Below are 19,767 nucleotides of genomic sequence, written 5' to 3'. Positions count from 1 at the left end.
CATAGGATTCAGATATATTGGGCAGACTAGATGGGCCAAATGGTTCTTATCTGCCGACACATTCTATGTTTCTATGTTTCTATGTATGTACTTGGAGCTCCGTTGTAAAGCTACTGATGCTGTGTCCGTCAGGGCCAAAGATCGATGGATGGAGGACCTGGGCCCCCTAGATGAAATGGACTGGGACTCTATCCTTGAATGCCCACGCCTCTCCTCTCCTAGGCTTCCTGATAGATTGACCCAACTCTATATACTTCACAAAGCATATTTAACACCGGCCCTGACTTACGTCCGCACTGCCCTAGATGCCATGAACACACAGGTGCCTTCTATCACCTTATCTGGTCCTGCCCACTGGTTCAACCCTTTTGGCACCAGATTATCAAATTCCTACATGGCCACATGGGCTTCCCACTACAGCTGGACCCAAGGGTATGTCTCTTGGGCTTGTTCCCTGACTCCGACATAGATAAATTCCTCTCTACCTTCCTACAGGAAACACTATTCTGTGCCTGCAAGTTGATTGCCCGGACATGGATGAGGCCCCAACCTCCCTCTTTTCAGGCATGGAGAGCAGACGTGAATTCTACCCTACTGTATAAAAAACTGATTTATCACTACAGGGGTTGCCCTGCCAAGTACGAGAAAGTGTGGGGTAGATGGCTGGAAACAGCTTCTACGTGTTCCGATTAGATCTCCCTCCTAATTGCATTGTTATTAGGTGCTGACTTAAATTCCTATTTTTTTTTGTCTCCCCTGTGGCAGACTCACTACAATGCTCTTTGCTCCTGCCATGTTACCTGTTAAAACCTCCTCAGTTATCAAGTGGTTTGTGATCATCCCCCTTTGAACATGGATACTTTTAATTCTGTTTTGTATGTACCTCAGCTTTTTGGTGTTCTCCTTCTTTGATTTCTGGTATTTGTAATGCACTGTTGCAATTTTCAATAAAGCTTATTTTAAAAGGGAAAAAAAAGTGCTTTTGTCACTCTTTGTAGTTGTGATATCGCTGCAGAAATGCTCACTACACCAGTCACAATGTTGCACAGTGCACAATACAAATCCACTAATATATGCTTTCTATATTAGAAAGTATATTATAAGTGTATTACACCCCTATATAGTGCACACCAAAGAATAGTACACCTATACCAAATACCAGTCCTTGAAAGGACTTTTGTGGACCTATAATAGAGCGATTTGTGTCACTGACGAATCTGTCCCTGGTGCACACAGCAAACCTCTCCCTACACTGACAAAAGAGACAGTACACCTATACCAAATACCAGTCCTTAAACACTTAAGCCCCGGAAGATTTTACCCCCATTCCGACCAGGGGGTATTTTGCGATTCGGCACTGCGTGACTTTAACGGACAATTGCGCGGTCGTGCGACGCTGTACCTAAACGAATTTGGCGTCCTTTTTTTCCCACAAACAGAGCTTTCTTTTGGTGGTATTTGATCACCTGTGCGATTTTTTGATCACGCGCTATAAACAAAAAAAGAGCGTCAATTTTGCAAAAATAACAATATTTTTCACATTTTTTTATATGAAATTCCCCCAAAAAATGTAAAAATCAAAATTTTTTAACATTTTCGGCCAATTTGTTTTATGCTACCTATGTTTGGTAAAAAAAATCGCAAAAAGCGTATTTTGATTGGTTTGCGCAAAAGTTATCGCGTTTACTAACAAAGGGAAAGATTTTTGTCATTTTTGTTGTTTTTTTTTTTAACGCGTAATGGCGGCGATCTGCGATTTTTTTTGCGGTACTGCGACATTGCGGCGGACAGATCAGACCCTTGACTGACATTTTTGACACTTTTGGGGTTACCAGTGACATTTCTACAGTAATCAGTGCTATATATATGCACTGTTACTGTAAAAATACACTGGTAGTGAAGGGGTTAACTTTATTTGGGAGGGAGGGGCTGTGTGTGTCCCTAGGGGCGTGCTTTCTACTGTGATTGGCTGTGGCTTCAGCTGTAAGGACACTGATCAACGGATCTACATAGTAGATCCATGTGATCTGTGTCTTTGCAGCGAGGAGAATGACAGGCAGCTTGTTTACACAAGCTGCCTGACATTCTCCCTCTCCCCCGCCGATCGCCGAGTGACCGGCGGACATCGGGTCCGCTGGTCACACGCGCGGGGGGGTCCGTGACCACGCGGGAGCGGGAGCGCGCCTCCGGGGGCGCGCGCTCGCTCCCTAGACCCTCACAAGCAAGCAACGTAGCCCTACGTTAGTTTGCCTGTGAGGGGCTGACCGCCGACGTAGATAGTCGTGCGGCGGTCGGCAAGTGGTTAAAAGGAATTTTGTGGAACTATAACAGAGCGATCTGTGTCACTGACAATCTGTCCCTGCTGCACACAGCAAACCTCTCCCTACACTGACAAAAAGCAGAATGTAAAATGGCAGCCAACTCAGGTCTATTTATAAGGTAGGGGGTATGTCCATGTGCTGAAATGTCTCAATTGGCTGTCCTGTAAATTGTATAGTGTGTATGGCCCATAAGCCACTGTGCTGCTTACTTCAGCTACACATATTTCTGCATTTACTGGCTGTTTTAATATGCTGTTTCTTTTTGGTAATGTTCTGCTTAAACATTTTTCATTGTATGTCCAGTTAAAATGATTCAGGTTTTGAAATTTTTACTTTAAAAATGCATTTCAAAGTGTAACAATGTGCCCCCCAATCCCTGCTCCCTATTCTTGAATGTCTTATTAAATAAGCCTAATATTTTGAACTAGTCATGCATTTTGACACATTGTTGTGACAGCTTACCTTGAAAAGAGATGTTTCGAAACTCATCTATGAAGCTGAAGTTTGTATTGATATCTTGCGTCCTAAGAAACTTCTTCAGAACATGGCCAAAGAGAAGCACTGCATCTAGATAGCCAGCAGCATAGTCATCTTGTAGCTAAAATTGTACAAAAACTTTAAAATTAAGTTTAAAAAAAAATATACATTATTGTCTCTAAAAAAAAAAATTGCATATGATCAACCCAACAAAACTATTCATGAATACAGTTCTGTTAAACTGTTCGATTGTCTGTTCCAACAGTATATACTGTAATTGAAGCCTGAGAGAGAAAATGGCATCAGAATGGGGCTAATACATTTTCCTTAGTATGAATGATATTGACAGGCATCCTAGGTATAAAAAATAATTGTCTCCTAACTCATAATTTGCCAGATGTCAAGTGGACTTATATCAGCAAGGCCAGGACATTGACCGAATAATTCTATAAGCGTAATCTTTTTTTAAACATTCTCTTGTAAAGTGCTTCTATATTTCAAATATTGGTCTTGAGAAATGAGCCAGTACATCAAATTTAGCTCACAGATTAAAGTTCTGAAATATTTCTTTAAATATTTATATTTCTTTCAGCCCAATTAAACCTTCCATGTTTATTACTGTAAGGTAGTCAGGTTACAGAAATAGGAATACATACGCCAATCAGCCATAACATTATTACCATGAACCTAATATTGAGTAGATCCCCTTTTGCCATCCAAACAACCCTGACCAGTTGAGACGTGGATGCCACCAGACCTCTGAAGGTATGCTATGGTATCTGGTACCAAGCAATCGGTAGTAGATCCTTGAAGCATCCAGCGGCTTGTCATACTACATCCTAGTGTCATCTCTTCCCCAAGTAAGTGACACACAGGGCCACTGCTTAGGCAGTACAGCCAGCCCTCCTATACTGGGCCCAGACCCCATCAGCTTAAAAGGGAGGCCCAGGCACCTGCTAAGCAGGGGGGGCTGGCTGTACTGTCTTATTGCAGACACCAATCCTCTTCTGCCTCCCCCTGCAGCACTGCCAGCTTCTCCCCCTCTTTGTCCCTCCAACTGCACTGCAGGGGGATTAATCCTAGCACATGTGCCCCTTCCATCTGCTCTCGGGGACCCACCAGGTGCCCCTTTCCCCCCACAGTGCTTCCGGCTTCCCTCCTCCCCTTTCTCGTCTCCAGTTGCTACAGGCACATAGGGGGATGTTTCAGTATGGAGAGCAGGAGAAGGGGCCAGTAAATGTAAAGATGAATGAACACAGTGAGCAATCGGCACCAATCATTGCTGTGTCCATCACTGAAACATGTGTTTACTATGCTTCAGTTTGTGAATGAGCCGCTAAAGCTGCAGAGAAAGAGACTGGTAAATCCATGTCCTCAGTCACTTTTGGCTAGGGGGGGTCTTGTCAGGTAGGCTATAGGGGGCCCCCATGATTTCTAACAGCAGCCCTGGACACACATGCATGCAAGCATCCACATGATGTAAAAGAAAGCGTAATTTGTCAGACCAGGTTACCTTCTATTGTTTCATGGTACAGTTCTGATGCTCGTATGTCCATTGTAGGCACTTTTGGCTATGGACATAGGTCAGCATGGCCACCCTGACTAATCTGTGTCTAAGCAGCCCCATACACACTAAACTGCGATGCAATGTGTGTTCTGACACATTTCTATCTGAACCAGCATTAACTTTTTCAGCAGTTTAAGCTACAGTAGGCCTTCAATTAGATTGGACTACATGGGCCTACCTTCACTCCCTACGTGCATCAGTGAACCTCAGTATATCTGGAAAAAGGTATATAACACCCCGCTTCAATCTGTGGTATTGGGGGAGCCACAGGTTTATCACACCAGTTCTACAAATAATTGGCCAGTAACTGTTGTCACGGTGTGTAGCACAGTTAACACAGCAAAATAGGCAACATTTGTGCAGGACTAAAATACACTCTTAGAAAAGTATAATGTTAAATAACACCCCACTTCAATAAGGGGTATTGGGGGGCCACTGTTCTATCACACCAGTTGTTCAAAAAATTGGCCAGGGAGTTTGGCACTGTGTGTATCAGAGTTAACGCAGCAAAAGAGGCAATATTGTTGCAGAACACAAATACACTTAGGAAAGTATGCTCAGATAACACCCCTCTTCAATATGTGGTATTGGGGGAGCCACAGGTTTATTCCAGTTCTACAAATAATTGGCCAGTAACTGTTGTCACTGTGTGTAGCAGAGTTAACACAGCAAAATAGGCCACATTTTTGCAGAACTAAAATACACTCTTAGAAAAGTATACTGTTAAATAACACCCCACTTCAATAAGGGGTATTGGGGGGCCACTGTTCTATCACACCAGTTGTTCAAAAAAATGGCCAGTGAGTTTGGCACTGTGTATAGCAGAGTTAACACAGCAAAAGAGACAATATTGTTGTAGGACACAAATGCACTTGCAAAAGTATACTCAGATAACACCCCACTTCAATATGTGGTATTGGGGGGCCACTGGTCTATCACAGCAGTTGTTACCCGCACAAGTCACAACGCATTTTTATTCATTTTTGTTACTGGTTTACACTATGGTGTTGTTTTTCTCCTTTCTATTCATATACCATTGAGGAGATTCTTATTGGAGCCCTATGAAGCTTGCTGTGTTCCATATTTGAAGACCCTGCCTCTACTCTTTTGGCTCTTTAATGATTGGAATCTGGTAAGCGGTACCTGCACAAGGGTCATCATTTTTTCCTTTCATCTATGGACATTCACATGGACTGTTTCAATTGTTAGCGCAGCTTTATTTATATATTTACTTCTTGGGGTGTCAGTCGCACTTGAAGCTGCTGCTTTGCTTTTTTGAATTAGCGCAGTTGTTTTCCTCTTTTTATTTAAAGAACGTAGTGTATTTGATGGCTAGAGGTACATTAGGCTTTCACAGGATACAGAAGTAAGTGTCGGCCAGTATAGGCCCCAAAAATTAGCCCACATAGGTTTACCTGACAGCTAAGAACGTAGTATTCTGTGGCTGAAGGTACATTAGGCATTAACAGGATACAGAAGTAAGTGTCGGTCATAAAAGGCCCCAAAAATTATCCCACATGGGTTTACCTGACAGCTAAGAACGTAGAATTCTGTGGCTGAAGGTACATTAGGCATTCACAGCATACAGAAGTAAGTGTTGGCCAGTATAGGCCCGAACAATTAGCCCACATGGGTTTAACTGACAGCAAAGAACGTAATGTATTTGATGGCTAGAGGTACATTAGGCATTCAAGTATACAGAAGTAAGTGTTGGCCTGTATAGGCCCCAAAAATTAGCCCACATGGGTTTAACTGACAGCAAAGAACGTAGTATTTGATGGCTTGAGGTACATTAGGCATTCACGGGATACAGAACTAAGTGTCAGCCAGTATAGGCCCCAAAAATTAGCCCACATGGGTTTAACTTACAGCTAAGAACATAGTATTCTGTGGCTGAAGGTACATTAGGCATTCACAGGATACAGAAGTAAGTGTCAGCCAGTATAGGCCCCAAAAATTAGCACACATGGGATTAACTGACAGCTAAGAACTTAGTGTATTTGATGGCTAGAGGTACATTAGGCATTCACAGGATACAGAAGTAAGTGTCAGCCAGTATAGGCCCCAAAAATTAGCCCACATGGGTTTACCTGACAGCTACGAACATAGTATTCTGTGGCTGAAGGTACATTAGGCATTCACAGGATACAGAAGTAAGTGTCGGCCATAAAAGGCCCCAAAAATTAGCCCACATGGGTTTACCTGACAGCTAAGAACGTAGTATTCTGTGGCTGAAGGTACATTAGGCATTCACAGAATACAGAAGTAAGTGTTGGCCAGTATAGGCCAGAAAAATTAGCCCACATGGGTTTAACTGACAGCAAAGAACGTAGTGTATTTGATGGCTAGAGGTACATTAGGCATTCACAGGATACAGAAGTAAGTGTCGGCCTGTATAGACTCCAACAATTAGCTCAAATGGGTTTAACTGACAGCAAAGAACGTAGTGTATTTGATGGCTAGAGGTACATTAGGCATTCACAGGATACAGAAGTAAGTGTCGGCCTGTATATTCTCCAAAAATTTGCTCAAATGGGTTTAACTGACAACAAAGAACGTAGTGTATTTCATGGCTAGAGGTACATTAGGAATTCATAGGATACAGAAGTAAGTGTCGGCCTGTATAGGCCCTAAAAATTGTCTCACATGGGTTTAACTGACAGCAAAGAACGTAGTGTATTTGATGGCTAGAGGTACATTAGGCATTCACAGGATACAGAAGTAAGTGTCGGCCAGTATAGGCCCCAAAAATTAGCCCACATAGGTTTACCTGACAGCTAAGAACGTAGTATTCTGTGGCTGAAGGTACATTAGGCATTAACAGGATACAGAAGTAAGTGTCGGTCATAAAAGGCCCCAAAAATTAGCCCACATGGGTTTACCTGACAGCTAAGAACGTAGAATTCTGTGGCTGAAGGTACATTAGGCATTCACAGGATACAGAAGTAAGTGTTGGCCAGTATAGGCCCCAAAAATTAGCCCACATGGGTTTAACTGACAGCAAAGAACGTAGTGTATTTGATGGCTAGAGGTACATTAGGCATTCACAGGATACAGAAGTAAGTGTCGGCCTGTATATTCTCCAAAAATTTGCTCAAATGGGTTTAATTGACAACAAAGAACGTAGTGTATTTCATGGCTAGAGGTACATTAGGAATTCATAGGATACAGAAGTAAGTGTCGGCCTGTATAAGCCCTAAAAATTGTCTCACATGGGTTTAACTGACAGCAAAGAATGTAGTGTATTTGATGGCTAGAGGTACATTAGGCATTCACAGGATACAGAAGTAAGTGTCGGCCAGTATAGGCCCCAAAAATTAGCCCACATAGGTTTACCTGACAGCTAAGAACGTAGTATTCTGTGGCTGAAGGTACATTAGGCATTAACAGGATACAGAAGTAAGTGTCGGTCATAAAAGGCCCCAAAAATTAGCCCACATGGGTTTACCTGACAGCTAAGAACGTAGAATTCTGTGGCTGAAGGTACATTAGGCATTCACAGCATACAGAAGTAAGTGTTGGCCAGTATAGGCCCCAAAAATTAGCCCACATGGGTTTAACTGACAGCAAAGAACGTAGTGTATTTGATGGCTACAGGTACATTAGGCATTCACAGGATACAGAAGTAAGTGTCGGCCTGTATATTCTCCAAAAATTTGCTCAAATGGGTTTAACTGACAACAAAGAACGTAGTGTATTTCATGGCTAGAGGTACATTAGGAATTCATAGGATACAGAAGTAAGTTTCGGCCTGTATAGGCCCTAAAAATTGGCTCACATGGGTTTAACTGACAGCAAAGAACGTAGTGTATTTGATGGCTAGAGGTACATTAGGCATTCACAGGATACAGAAGTAAGTGTCGGCCATTTAAGGCCCCAAAAATTAGCCCACATAGGTTTACCTGACAGCTAAGAACGTAGTATTCTGTGGCTGAAGGTACATTAGGCATTAACAGGATACAGAAGTAAGTGTCGGTCATAAAAGGCCCCAAAAATTAGCCCACATGGGTTTACCTGACAGCTAAGAACATAGAATTCTGTGGCTGAAGGTACATTAGGCATTCACAGCATACAGAAGTAAGTGTTGGCCAGTATAGGCCCGAACAATTAGCCCACATGGGTTTAACTGACAGCAAAGAACGTAATGTATTTAATGGCTAGAGGTACATTAGGCATTCAAGTATACAGAAGTAAGTGTTGGCCTGTATAGGCCCCAAAAATTAGCCCACATGGGTTTAACTGACAGCAAAGAACGTAGTGTTTGATGGCTTGAGGTACATTAGGCATTCACAGGATACAGAACTAAGTGTCAGCCAGTATAGGCCCCAAAAATTAGCCCACATGGGTTTACCTTACAGCTAAGAACATAGTATTCTGTGGCTGAAGGTACATTAGGCATTCACAGGATACAGAAGTAATTATCAGCCAGTATAGGCCCCAAAAATTAGCCCACATGGGTTTAACTGACAGCTAAGAACTTAGTGTATTTGATGGCTAGAGGTACATTAGGCATTCACAGGATACAGAAGTAAGTGTCAGCCAGTATAGGCCCCAAAAATTAGCCCACATGGGTTTATCTGACAGCTAAGAACATAGTATTCTGTGGCTGAAGGTACATTAGGCATTCACAGGATACAGAAGTAAGTGTCGGCCATAAAAGGCCCCAAAAGTTAGCCCACATGGGTTTACCTGACAGCTAAGAACGTAGTATTCTGTGGCTGAAGGTACATTAGGCATTCACAGGATACAGAAGTAAGTGTCGGTCATAAAAGGAGCCAAAAATTAGCCCACATGGGTTTACCTGACAGCTAAGAACGTAGAATTCTGTGGCTGAAGGTACATTAGGCATTCACATTATACAGAAGTAAGTGTTGGTCAGTATAGGCCCCAAAAATTAGCCCACATGGGTTTAACTGACAGCAAAGAACGTAGTGTATTTGATGGCTAGAGGTACATTAGGCATTCACAGGATACAGAAGTAAGTGTCGGCCTGTATAGACTCCAACAATTAGCTCAAATGGGATTAACTGACAGCAAAGAACGTAGTGTATTTGATGGCTAGAGGTACATTAGGCATTCACAGGATACAGAAGTAAGGGTCCGCCTGTATATTCTCCAAAAATTTGCTCAAATGGGTTTAACTGACAACAAAGAACGTAGTGTATTTCATGGCTAGAGGTACATTAGGAATTCATAGGATACAGAAGTAAGTGTCGGCCTGTATAGGCCCTAAAAATTGGCTCACATGGGTTTAACTGACAGCAAAGAACGTAGTGTATTTGATGGCTAGAGGTACATTAGGCATTCACAGGGTACAGAAGTTAGTGTCGGCCAGTATAGGCCCCAAAAATTAGCCCACATAGGTTTACCTGACAGCTAAGAACGTAGTATTCTGTGGCTGAAGGTACATTAGGCATTAACAGGATACAGAAGTAAGTGTCGGTCATAAAAGGCCCCAAAAATTAGCCCACACGGGTTTACCTGACAACTAAGAACGTAGAATTCTGTGGCTGAAGGTACATTAGGCATTCACAGCATACAGAAGTAAGTGTTGGCCAGTATAGGCCCGAACAATTAGCCCACATGGGTTTAACTGACAGCAAAGAAAGTAATGTATTTGACGGCTAGAGGTACATTAGGCATTCAAGTATACAGAAGTAAGTGTTGGCCTGTATAGGCCCCAAAAATTAGCCCACATGGGTTTAACTGACAGCAAAGAACGTAGTATTTGATGGCTTGAGGTACATTAGGCATTCACAGGATACAGAAGTAAGTGTCGGCCTGTATATTCTCCAAAAATTTGCTCAAATGGGTTTAACTGACAACAAAGAACGTAGTGTATTTCATGGCTAGAGGTACATTAGGAATTCATAGGATACAGAAGTAAGTTTCGGCCTGTATAGGCCCTAAAAATTGGCTCACATGGGTTTAACTGACAGCAAAGAACGTAGTGTATTTGATGGCTAGAGGTACATTAGGCATTCACAGGATACAGAAGTAAGTGTCGGCCAGTTAAGGCCCCAAAAATTAGCCCACATAGGTTTACCTGACAGCTAAGAACGTAGTATTCTGTGGCTGAAGGTACATTAGGCATTAACAGGATACAGAAGTAAGTGTCGGTCATAAAAGGCCCCAAAAATTAGCCCACATGGGTTTACCTGACAGCTAAGAACATAGAATTCTGTGGCTGAAGGTACATTAGGCATTCACAGCATACAGAAGTAAGTGTTGGCCAGTATAGGCCCGAACAATTAGCCCACACGGGTTTAACTGACAGCAAAGAACGTAATGTATTTGATGGCTAGAGGTACATTAGGCATTCAAGTATACAGAAGTAAGTGTTGGCCTGTATAGGCCCCAAAAATTAGCCCACATGGGTTTAACTGACAGCAAAGAACGTAGTATTTGATGGCTTGAGGTACATTAGGCATTCACAGGATACAGAACTAAGTGTCAGCCAGTATAGGCCCCAAAAATTAGCCCACATGGGTTTACCTTACAGCTAAAAACATAGTATTCTGTGGCTGAAGGTACATTAGGCATTCACAGGATACAGAAGTAATTATCAGCCAGTATAGGCCCCAAAAATTAGCCCACATGGGTTTAACTGACAGCTAAGAACTTAGTGTATTTGATGGCTAGAGGTACATTAGGCATTCACAGGATACAGAAGTAAGTGTCAGCCAGTATAGGCCCCAAAAATTAGCCCACATGGGTTTATCTGACAGCTAAGAACATAGTATTCTGTGGCTGAAGGTACATTAGGCATTCACAGGATACAGAAGTAAGTGTCGGCCATAAAAGGCCCCAAAAATTAGCCCACATGGGTTTACCTGACAGCTAAGAACGTAGTATTCTGTGGCTGAAGGTACATTAGGCATTCACAGGACACAGAAGTAAGTGTTTTCCAGTATAGGCCAGAAAAATTAGCCCACATGGGTTTAACTGACAGCAAAGAACGTAGTATATTTGATGGCTAGAGGTACATTATGCATTCACAGGATACAGAAGTAAGTGTCAGCCTGTATAGACTCCAACAATTAGCTCAAATGGGGTTTAACTGACAGTAAAGAACGTAGTGTATTTGATGGCTAGAGGTACATTAGGCATTCACAGGATACAGAAGTAAGTGTCGGCCAGTATAGGCCCCAAAAATTAGCCCACATAGGTTTACCTGACAGCTAAGAACGTAGTATTCTGTGGCTGAAGGTACATTAGGCATTAACAGGATACAGAAGTAAGTGTCTGTCATAAAAGGCCCCAAAAATTAGCCCACATGGGTTTACCTGACAGCTAAGAACGTAGAATTCTGTGGCTGAAGGTACATTAGGCATTCACATTATACAGAAGTAAGTGTTGGTTAGTATAGGCCCCAAAAATTAGCCCACATGGGTTTAACTGACAGCAAAGAACGTAGTGTATTTGATGGCTAGAGGTACATTAGGCATTCACAGGATACAGAAGTAAGTGTCGGCCTGTATAGACTCCAACAATTAGCTCAAATGGGATTAACTGACAGCAAAGAACGTAGTGTATTTGATGGCTAGAGGTACATTAGGCATTCACAGGATACAGAAGTAAGTGTCGGCCTGTATATTCTCCAAAAATTTGCTCAAATGGGTTTAACTGACAACAAAGAACGTAGTGTATTTCATGACTAGAGGTACATTAGGAATTCATAGGATACAGAAGTAAGTGTCGGCCTGTATAGGCCCTAAAAATTGGCTCACATGGGTTTAACTGACAGCAAAGAACGTAGTGTATTTGATGGCTAGAGGTACATTAGGCATTCACAGGGTACAGAAGTTAGTGTCGGCCAGTATAGGCCCCAAAAATTAGCCCACATAGGTTTACCTGACAGCTAAGAACGTAGTATTCTGTGGCTGAAGGTACATTAGGCATTAACAGGATACAGAAGTAAGTGTCGGTCATAAAAGGCCCCAAATATTCGCCCACACGGGTTTACCTGACAACTAAGAACGTAGAATTCTGTGGCTGAAGGTACATTAGGCATTCACAGCATACAGAAGTAAGTGTTGGCCAGTATAGGCCCGAACAATTAGCCCACATGGGTTTAACTGACAGCAAAGAAAGTAATGTATTTGATGGCTAGAGGTACATTAGGCATTCAAGTATACAGAAGTAAGTGTTGGCCTGTATAGGCCCCAAAAATTAGCCCACATGGGTTTAACTGACAGCAAAGAACAAAGTATTTGATGGCTTTAGGTACATTAGGCATTCACAGGATACAGAACTAAGTGTCAGCCAGTATAGGCCCCAAAAATTAGCCCACATGGGTTTACCTTACAGCTAAGAACATAGTATTCTGTGGCTGAAGGTACATTAGGCATTCACAGGATACAGAAGTAATTATCAGCCAGTATAGGCCCCAAAAATTAGCCCACATGGGTTTAACTGACAGCTAAGAACTTAGTGTATTTGATGGCTAGAGGTACATTAGGCATTCACAGGATACAGAAGTAAGTGTCAGCCAGTATAGGCCCCAAAAATTAGCCCACATGGGTTTACCTGACAGCTAAGAACATAGTATTCTGTGGCTGAAGGTACATTAGGCATTCACAGGATACAGAAGTAAGTGTCGGCCATAAAAGGCCCCAAAAATTAGCACACATGGGTTTACCTGACAGCTAAGAACGTAGTATTCTGTGACTGAAGGTACATTAGGCATTCACAGGATACAGAAGTAAGTGTTGGCCAGTATAGGCCAGAAAAATTAGCCCACATGGGTTTAACTGACAGCAAAGAACGTAGTGTATTTGATGGCTAGAGGTACATTAGGCATTCACATGATACAGAAGTAAGTGTCGGCCTGTATAGACTCCAACAATTAGCTCAAATGGGTTTAACTGACAGCAAAGAACGTAGTGTATTTGATGGCTAGAGGTACATTAGGCATTCACAGGATACAGAAGTAAGTGTCGGCCTGTATATTCTCCAAAAATTTGCTCAAATGGGTTTAACTGACAACAAAGAACGTAGTGTATTTCATGGCTAGAGGTACATTAGGAATTCATAGGATACAGAAGTAAGTGTCGGCCTGTATAGGCCCTAAAAATTGTCTCACATGGGTTTAACTGACAGCAAAGAACGTAGTGTATTTGATGGCTAGAGGTACATTAGGCATTCACAGGATACAGAAGTAAGTGTCGGCCAGTATAGGCCCCAAAAATTAGCCCACATAGGTTTACCTGACGGCTAAGAACGTAGTATTCTGTGGATGAAGGTACATTAGGCATTAACAGGATACAGAAGTAAGTGTCGGTCATAAAAGGCCCCAAAAATTAGCCCACATGGGTTTACCTGACAGCTAAGAACGTAGAATTCTGTGGCTGAAGGTACATTTGGCATTCACAGGATACAGAAGTAAGTGTTGGCCAGTATAGGCCCCAAAAATTAGCCCACATGGGTTTACCTGACAGCTTAGAACGTAGTATTCTGTGACTGAAGGTGCATTAGGCATTCACAGGATACAGAAGTAAGTGTTGGCCAGTATAGGCCAGAAAAATTAGCCCACATGGGTTTAACTGACAGCAAAGAACGTAGTGTATTTGATGGCTAGAGGTACATTAGGCATTCACAGGATACAGAAGTAAGTGTCGGCCTGTATAGACTCCAACAATTAGCTCAAATGGGTTTAACTGACAGCAAAGAACTTAGTGTATTTGATGGCTAGAGGTACATTAGGCATTCACAGGATACAGAAGTAAGTGTCGGCCTGTATATTCTCCAAAAATTTGCTCAAATGGGTTTAACTGACAGCAAAGAACGTAGTGTATTTGATGGCTAGAGGTACATTAGGCATTCACAGGATACAGAAGTAAGTGTCGGCCAGTATAGGCCCCAAAAATTAGCCCACATAGGTTTACCTGACAGCTAAGAACGTAGTATTCTGTGGCTGAAGGAACATTAGGCATTAACAGGATACAGAAGTAAGTGTCGGTCATAAAAGGCCCCAAAAATTAGCCCACATGGGTTTACCTGACAGCTAAGAACGTAGAATTCTGTGGCTGAAGGTACATTAGGCATTCACAGCATACAGAAGTAAGTGTTGGCCAGTATAGGCCCGAACAATTAGCCCACATGGGTTTAACTGACAGCAAAGAACGTAATGTTTTTGATGGCTAGAGGTACATTAGGCATTCAAGTATACAGAAGTAAGTGTTGGCCTGTATAGGCCCCAAAAATTAGCCCACATGGGTTTAACTGACAGCAAAGAACATAGTATTTGATGGCTTGAGGTACATTAGGCATTCACAGGATACAGAACTAAGTGTCAGCCAGTATAGGCCCCAAAAATTAGCCCACATGGGTTTACCTTACAGCTAAGAACATAGTATTCTGTGGCTGAAGGTACATTAGGCATTCACAGGATACAGAAGTAATTATCAGCCAGTATAGGCCCCAAAAATTAGCCCACATGGGTTTAACTGACAGCTAAGAACTTAGTGTATTTGATGGCTAGAGGTACATTAGGCATTCACAGGATACAGAAGTAAGTGTCAGCCAGTATAGGCCCCAAAAATTAGCCCACATGGGTTTATCTGACAGCTAAGAACATAGTATTCTGTGGCTGAAGGTACATTAGGCATTAACAGGATACAGAAGTAAGTGTCGGCCATAAAAGGCCCCAAAAATTAGCCCACATGGGTTTACCTGACAGCTAAGAACGTAGTATTCTGTGGCTGAAGGTACATTAGGCATTCACAGGATACAGAAGTAAGTGTTGGCCAGTATAGGCCAGAAAAATTAGCCCACATGGGTTTAACTGACAGCAAAGAACGTAGTGTATTTGATGGCTAGAGGTACATTAGGCATTCACAGGATACAGAAGTAAGTGTCGGCCTGTATAGAATCCAACAATTAGCTCAAATGGGGTTTAACTGACAGCAAAGAACGTAGTGTATTTGATGGCTAGAGGTACATTAGGCATTCACAGGATACAGAAGTAAGTGTCAGCCAGTATAGGCCCCAAAAATTAGCCCACTTTGGTTTAACTGACAGCTAAGAACTTAGTGTATTTGATGGCTAGAGGTACATTAGGCATTCACAGGATACAGAAGTGTCAGCCAGTATAGGCCCCAAAAATTAGCCCACATGGGTTTACCTGACAGCTAAGAACATAGTATTCTGTGGCTGAAGGTACATTAAGCATTCACAGGATACAGAAGTAAGTGTCGGCCATAAAAGGCCCCAAAAACTAGCCCACATGGGTTTACCTGACAGCTAAGAACGTAGAATACTGTGGCTGAAGGTAAATTAGGCATTCGCAGGATACAGAAGTAAGTGTTGGCCAGTATAGGCCCGAACAATTAGCCCACATGGGTTTAACTGACAGCAAAGAACATAGTATTTGATGGCTTGAGGTACATTAGGCATTCACACAGTATACAGAAGTAAGTGTCGGCCTGTATAGGCCCCAAAAATTAGCCTTGTCTTAGCCTAGTGTCTTGCGAAGGGTTTCTCTGGATTTTTTCCCGTAATTTCTCGCACATGCTCGCCTATTCGGATTTGCAATTGGCATTTAGTTTTGATAATATGAAATTTATATTAGTTAACATGTATAAGACTTTTGTTTTAGAGCAGTTGATAAGGTCCCTTTTCTGATAATCCTTTTCACCTAATGAGTCCTTGAAATTGTCTGTTCTATCTACATAAGGACAAACTTGACATTTCCCGCATGGGAAGATCTCTTTACTTCTACGCAATCGCAACATCCATGTTGTATCTATTGATTTATTAAACTCATATTTAATCAGGATGTCCCCAGATTTTTGGCTCCACGTGCCACCAATCTGGGGTCGGGCCTACTACAGTATGTTTGCTAATCCTGGGGTATTGGTCAATATCCCCAATGTTGCTGTAATATTCTTTGTACAATGTCCCACTGTGCTCCAACTTGTGTTATAATTCTTATTACGTTGGGACTGTCTTGATTAGGATTCTTTATTTTCCTTTTAAGGAGGTCACTTCTCTTTCATCCTGCTGTCTTCTTTTTGGCTTTTCTAAGTTGTTTATGCGAGTAGCCCCGGTCCCAAAATTGTTTATAAAGATTGCCACTTTCATGTATGTAGTCAGAATTCTTTGCACAATTCTCTTTTATGCGGAGAAACTGTCCCACCGGGATCCCTTCTTTCAACCACTTCGGGTGATGTCTATCTGCCCTGAGTAAGGTATTGGCAGATGTTGCTTTTCGGAATGTATGTGTGGCCAGAGTATCACCTTCTATCTCTATCCACAAGTCAAGAAAGGAAATTTGTTTTTTGTGAAGGATATAGGTGAGGCAAATATTTCGATCATTGATATTCAATATTGGCATGGAGGGTCTCTACATTTCCTCTCCAGATGACTTGTACATCATCATTGTACCTTAACCATGTATATACGTGTTCTTGGTACATTTGTGATTCATATACAACCTCTATGGAGCCCAGGATGCTTCCATAGACATACCTTCAACTTGTTTATAATACTGGGATAAGAATTGAAAGCAATTATTTTCCAGGGCAAAGGTCAATATTTACTCCAGAAATACATTCTGGGGGCCACATTCAGGGTAATGTTGTTCAAGGAACATCCTCACCGTTCTTATCCCCCATGTGTGGGGAATTGAGGTATATAATGACCCCACATCTATTCCTACCAGCCACATATCAGTGCTGATTTTTAAATCCGAGATCTTTTCAAATACGTCTTTGGTGTCCTGGGCATAAGATTTTAAACTTGTTACCATGTCTTTCAAGAGGGAGTCCAAGTATCTCCCTATTCTTTCCATTGGGCCTTTTATTGCCGACACAATCGGCCTCCCTGGTGGATTTTCCAAAGATTCATGTACCTTCGGAATAATGTAAAATGTGGGTACATTAAAATCTCTTACATGCAAATAATCAAACTCCCGTTTGTTAAGTAGATTTACTTCTCTAGCATTTCTTAATTTCCTATTCAGTTCTGCCACTATTTCTGGGAAAAGACTCTGTTCTAGCTTTTCATACATTCTCTGATCTCCCTATAGCCTTTTAACCTCTTTTTCATATGTCTTTTCATTCATTATAACTACATTGCCCCCTTTGTCACTGTGTTTAATGACTATATCTTTAGCCGCATTCGGTTCTTTTATCGCGTGACGTTCCTCTTGTGAGAGGTTTTCCGGCCCGTGTTTTTCCAGTCGATCAATTCTAGGTCAGATTGTAATATTTCAAGGAAAAGGCTAAGCCATTTAGTTTTTCCTAACGGTGGCATTTTTGTTAATCTAATCCTAAGGTTGGCTTCCTTATGGTCGGAGGGGTTGCATATGTCTGTTTCCTCACTTTCCTCTAATAAAGAGTTTAGTATCTTTTTATCATTCTAATCGAATGACTTATGGCCGTCCGGGGTATCTTTTTTGGTGTACATAAATCGCAGATAGATTTTCCGTAAATACAACACAATATCCTTATCAACCATAAACTCATCCATATCGTTTATGAGAGAAAAAGACATCCCACGTTGTAATAAATTAATATTGCGGGGTGCCAACTAAAAATCCGATAAACTTATGACTTTCATGTCAGATATTGGGGCATGGTCTCTCTCTAAACCTTCTAGTTCAGGAGTTCCCAAACTGTTGGTCAGGACCCACTGGTGGGTCGCGAGCTGCGTTTGAGTGGGTGGCGCTGAGCCGGAAATCACTTAGAGTGGGCCCGCTTAAATTGTGCTGTGCGAGCCCGCGCAATTTACCGAGAGCCAGAGCAGTCAAATTGTGATGGATTTAGGACCCCACCCACACTGTTTATGGAGGCTGGTCTGCATTTCCCACGAGGAGGATACTTGCATCAGTGAGTACGTTTGTGGGCTGTTATGTATGTAGGATACGTTCATGGGGTGCAGAGCCAGCTCCTTGGTCCTGCTGGCGGCAGCGGTGGTGGCTATACTGGCAGAGGGATTCTCTCAGCTATAGCAGGCAGAGACGGCAGCCTCGGTGCCATGGGAGGACCAGATGGCCCGGCGGTGTCAGGAGTTCATGGCAGCTTCTGTGAATCCAGTAGAGGATCTGAAGGAGAAGAGCCAGGACTTTAAGACCAGCATACTGCTCCTCAACATGGAGACTCTGGGTGAGGTGTGCTGGGCCCTGGAGAGGGCAAACAGGGGCTTCACCTTCACTGTGGACCGCTGGGAGAGGAAGGAGGGTAAGTGCCATATAGCCTGCTGATAACGGTCCTGGGGTGGTTTATTTCTGTCCTCTGCCTGCCTTATACTGTCTATGAGGGTGCTGATTACTTACAACTTTGCTTATATGCCACACATGCAACAGGTTTCTGACCCCTCACTTAGAACATCTGGCAAATGTATTCAATAATAAATTGAAAAGTAGTAAAATTTATATTTTTTATTTAACATCCCCCTCCCTTTTAAAATATGCATTATTATTATTTGCATTTATATAGTGCCAACAAATTCTGTAGCGATTTACAATATTCAATTACAAGCAAGTGGGTCCCAAAAAATAACTGTATTCAGAAGTGGATCCCGGCCCAAAAAGGTTTGGGAAGCCCTGTTCTAGTTCTTTTGGCTTCTTGTTCGTGTGCCCTCCCTCCCTGACTTTTGGTCTTGGCTTTTTTGTTTTTTGTTTTTTGTTTGGTATGTGTCTTGCTGTTCAAAATGGAACCCTGTGCTCAGGGGTGGACATCAATACACTGTTCTGTCGCCCCCCTTTGTTCTAAAAAAGTGACAGTCCTAGGGTTTGTTTCCTCACCTGTATCACTTTGTGATTTATCCCCTTTAGATCGTAAACTAGACCAGGAAAAAAGCCTTCATCTACTTCTATTGCAGCGTATGGTGAGGTCCTTTTCCCCCAATCATCCAGATTGCGTCTAAATTTGGATTGTTTGGTCACTTTAAAGTTATGTTGTATTTTCTCCATTTCTTTTTTTTGAGATACTCATTTTGTTTCTGAAATTCTTTGGTCTCTTTAAAAGCTTTTAGTCCTTGTGAGCTTTCCTCAATTAGTTTAGTTAGTTAATTTAGCTGTATCCTCACTTCTTCTACTATCAACCCCATACCACCCACTCCATGGTCTATACAAACCACTTTCCATTTTGGGAGGAACCTGTCATTTTGCAAATGGTATAACTGGTATAACTTTATCACATAACCCCCTTGGCATTATTTTATTTTCAATGTATGTCTCCAAAAAGGAGACATCTTATTTTCTATTTGGATGTTTAGTTAGTAAATTCTTATGTTCTTTAAACCGGTGCTTGACTTCCTCCTCTTGACTCCCCACCACCTTAGAGTCTTTTTGAAATGCTGATTTGATTTCCTGATCAATTTCTTTCCCTAATACAAATGACATAACCACCCCTGCACAGCAGTAAAACACAATAATAGTATCGTACCAACCGGGCT

General features: G+C 42.1%; 1 protein-coding gene across 1 annotated transcript in view; it reads right to left on the bottom strand.

The window, feature by feature from the left end:
- GUCY2C (guanylate cyclase 2C) overlaps positions 1-19,767 on the bottom strand; it is a gene marked incomplete at both ends in the record, with an annotated part of 728,187 nt that overhangs the window by 576,807 nt on the left and 131,613 nt on the right. The window contains one exon of the mRNA XM_082266300.1: positions 2,784-2,919. Within this exon, the coding sequence (XP_082122426.1) occupies positions 2,784-2,919 (136 nt within the window). The remainder of the gene's footprint in view (positions 1-2,783; positions 2,920-19,767) is intronic.

The sequence above is a fragment of the Pelophylax lessonae genome, assembly GCF_965119305.1.
Source record: "Pelophylax lessonae genome assembly, chromosome: 8".
Classification (NCBI taxonomy): Eukaryota; Metazoa; Chordata; class Amphibia; order Anura; family Ranidae; genus Pelophylax; species Pelophylax lessonae.
Note: the sequence above shows the minus strand (reverse complement) of the source record. Positions and strands in the feature narration are given on the sequence as shown.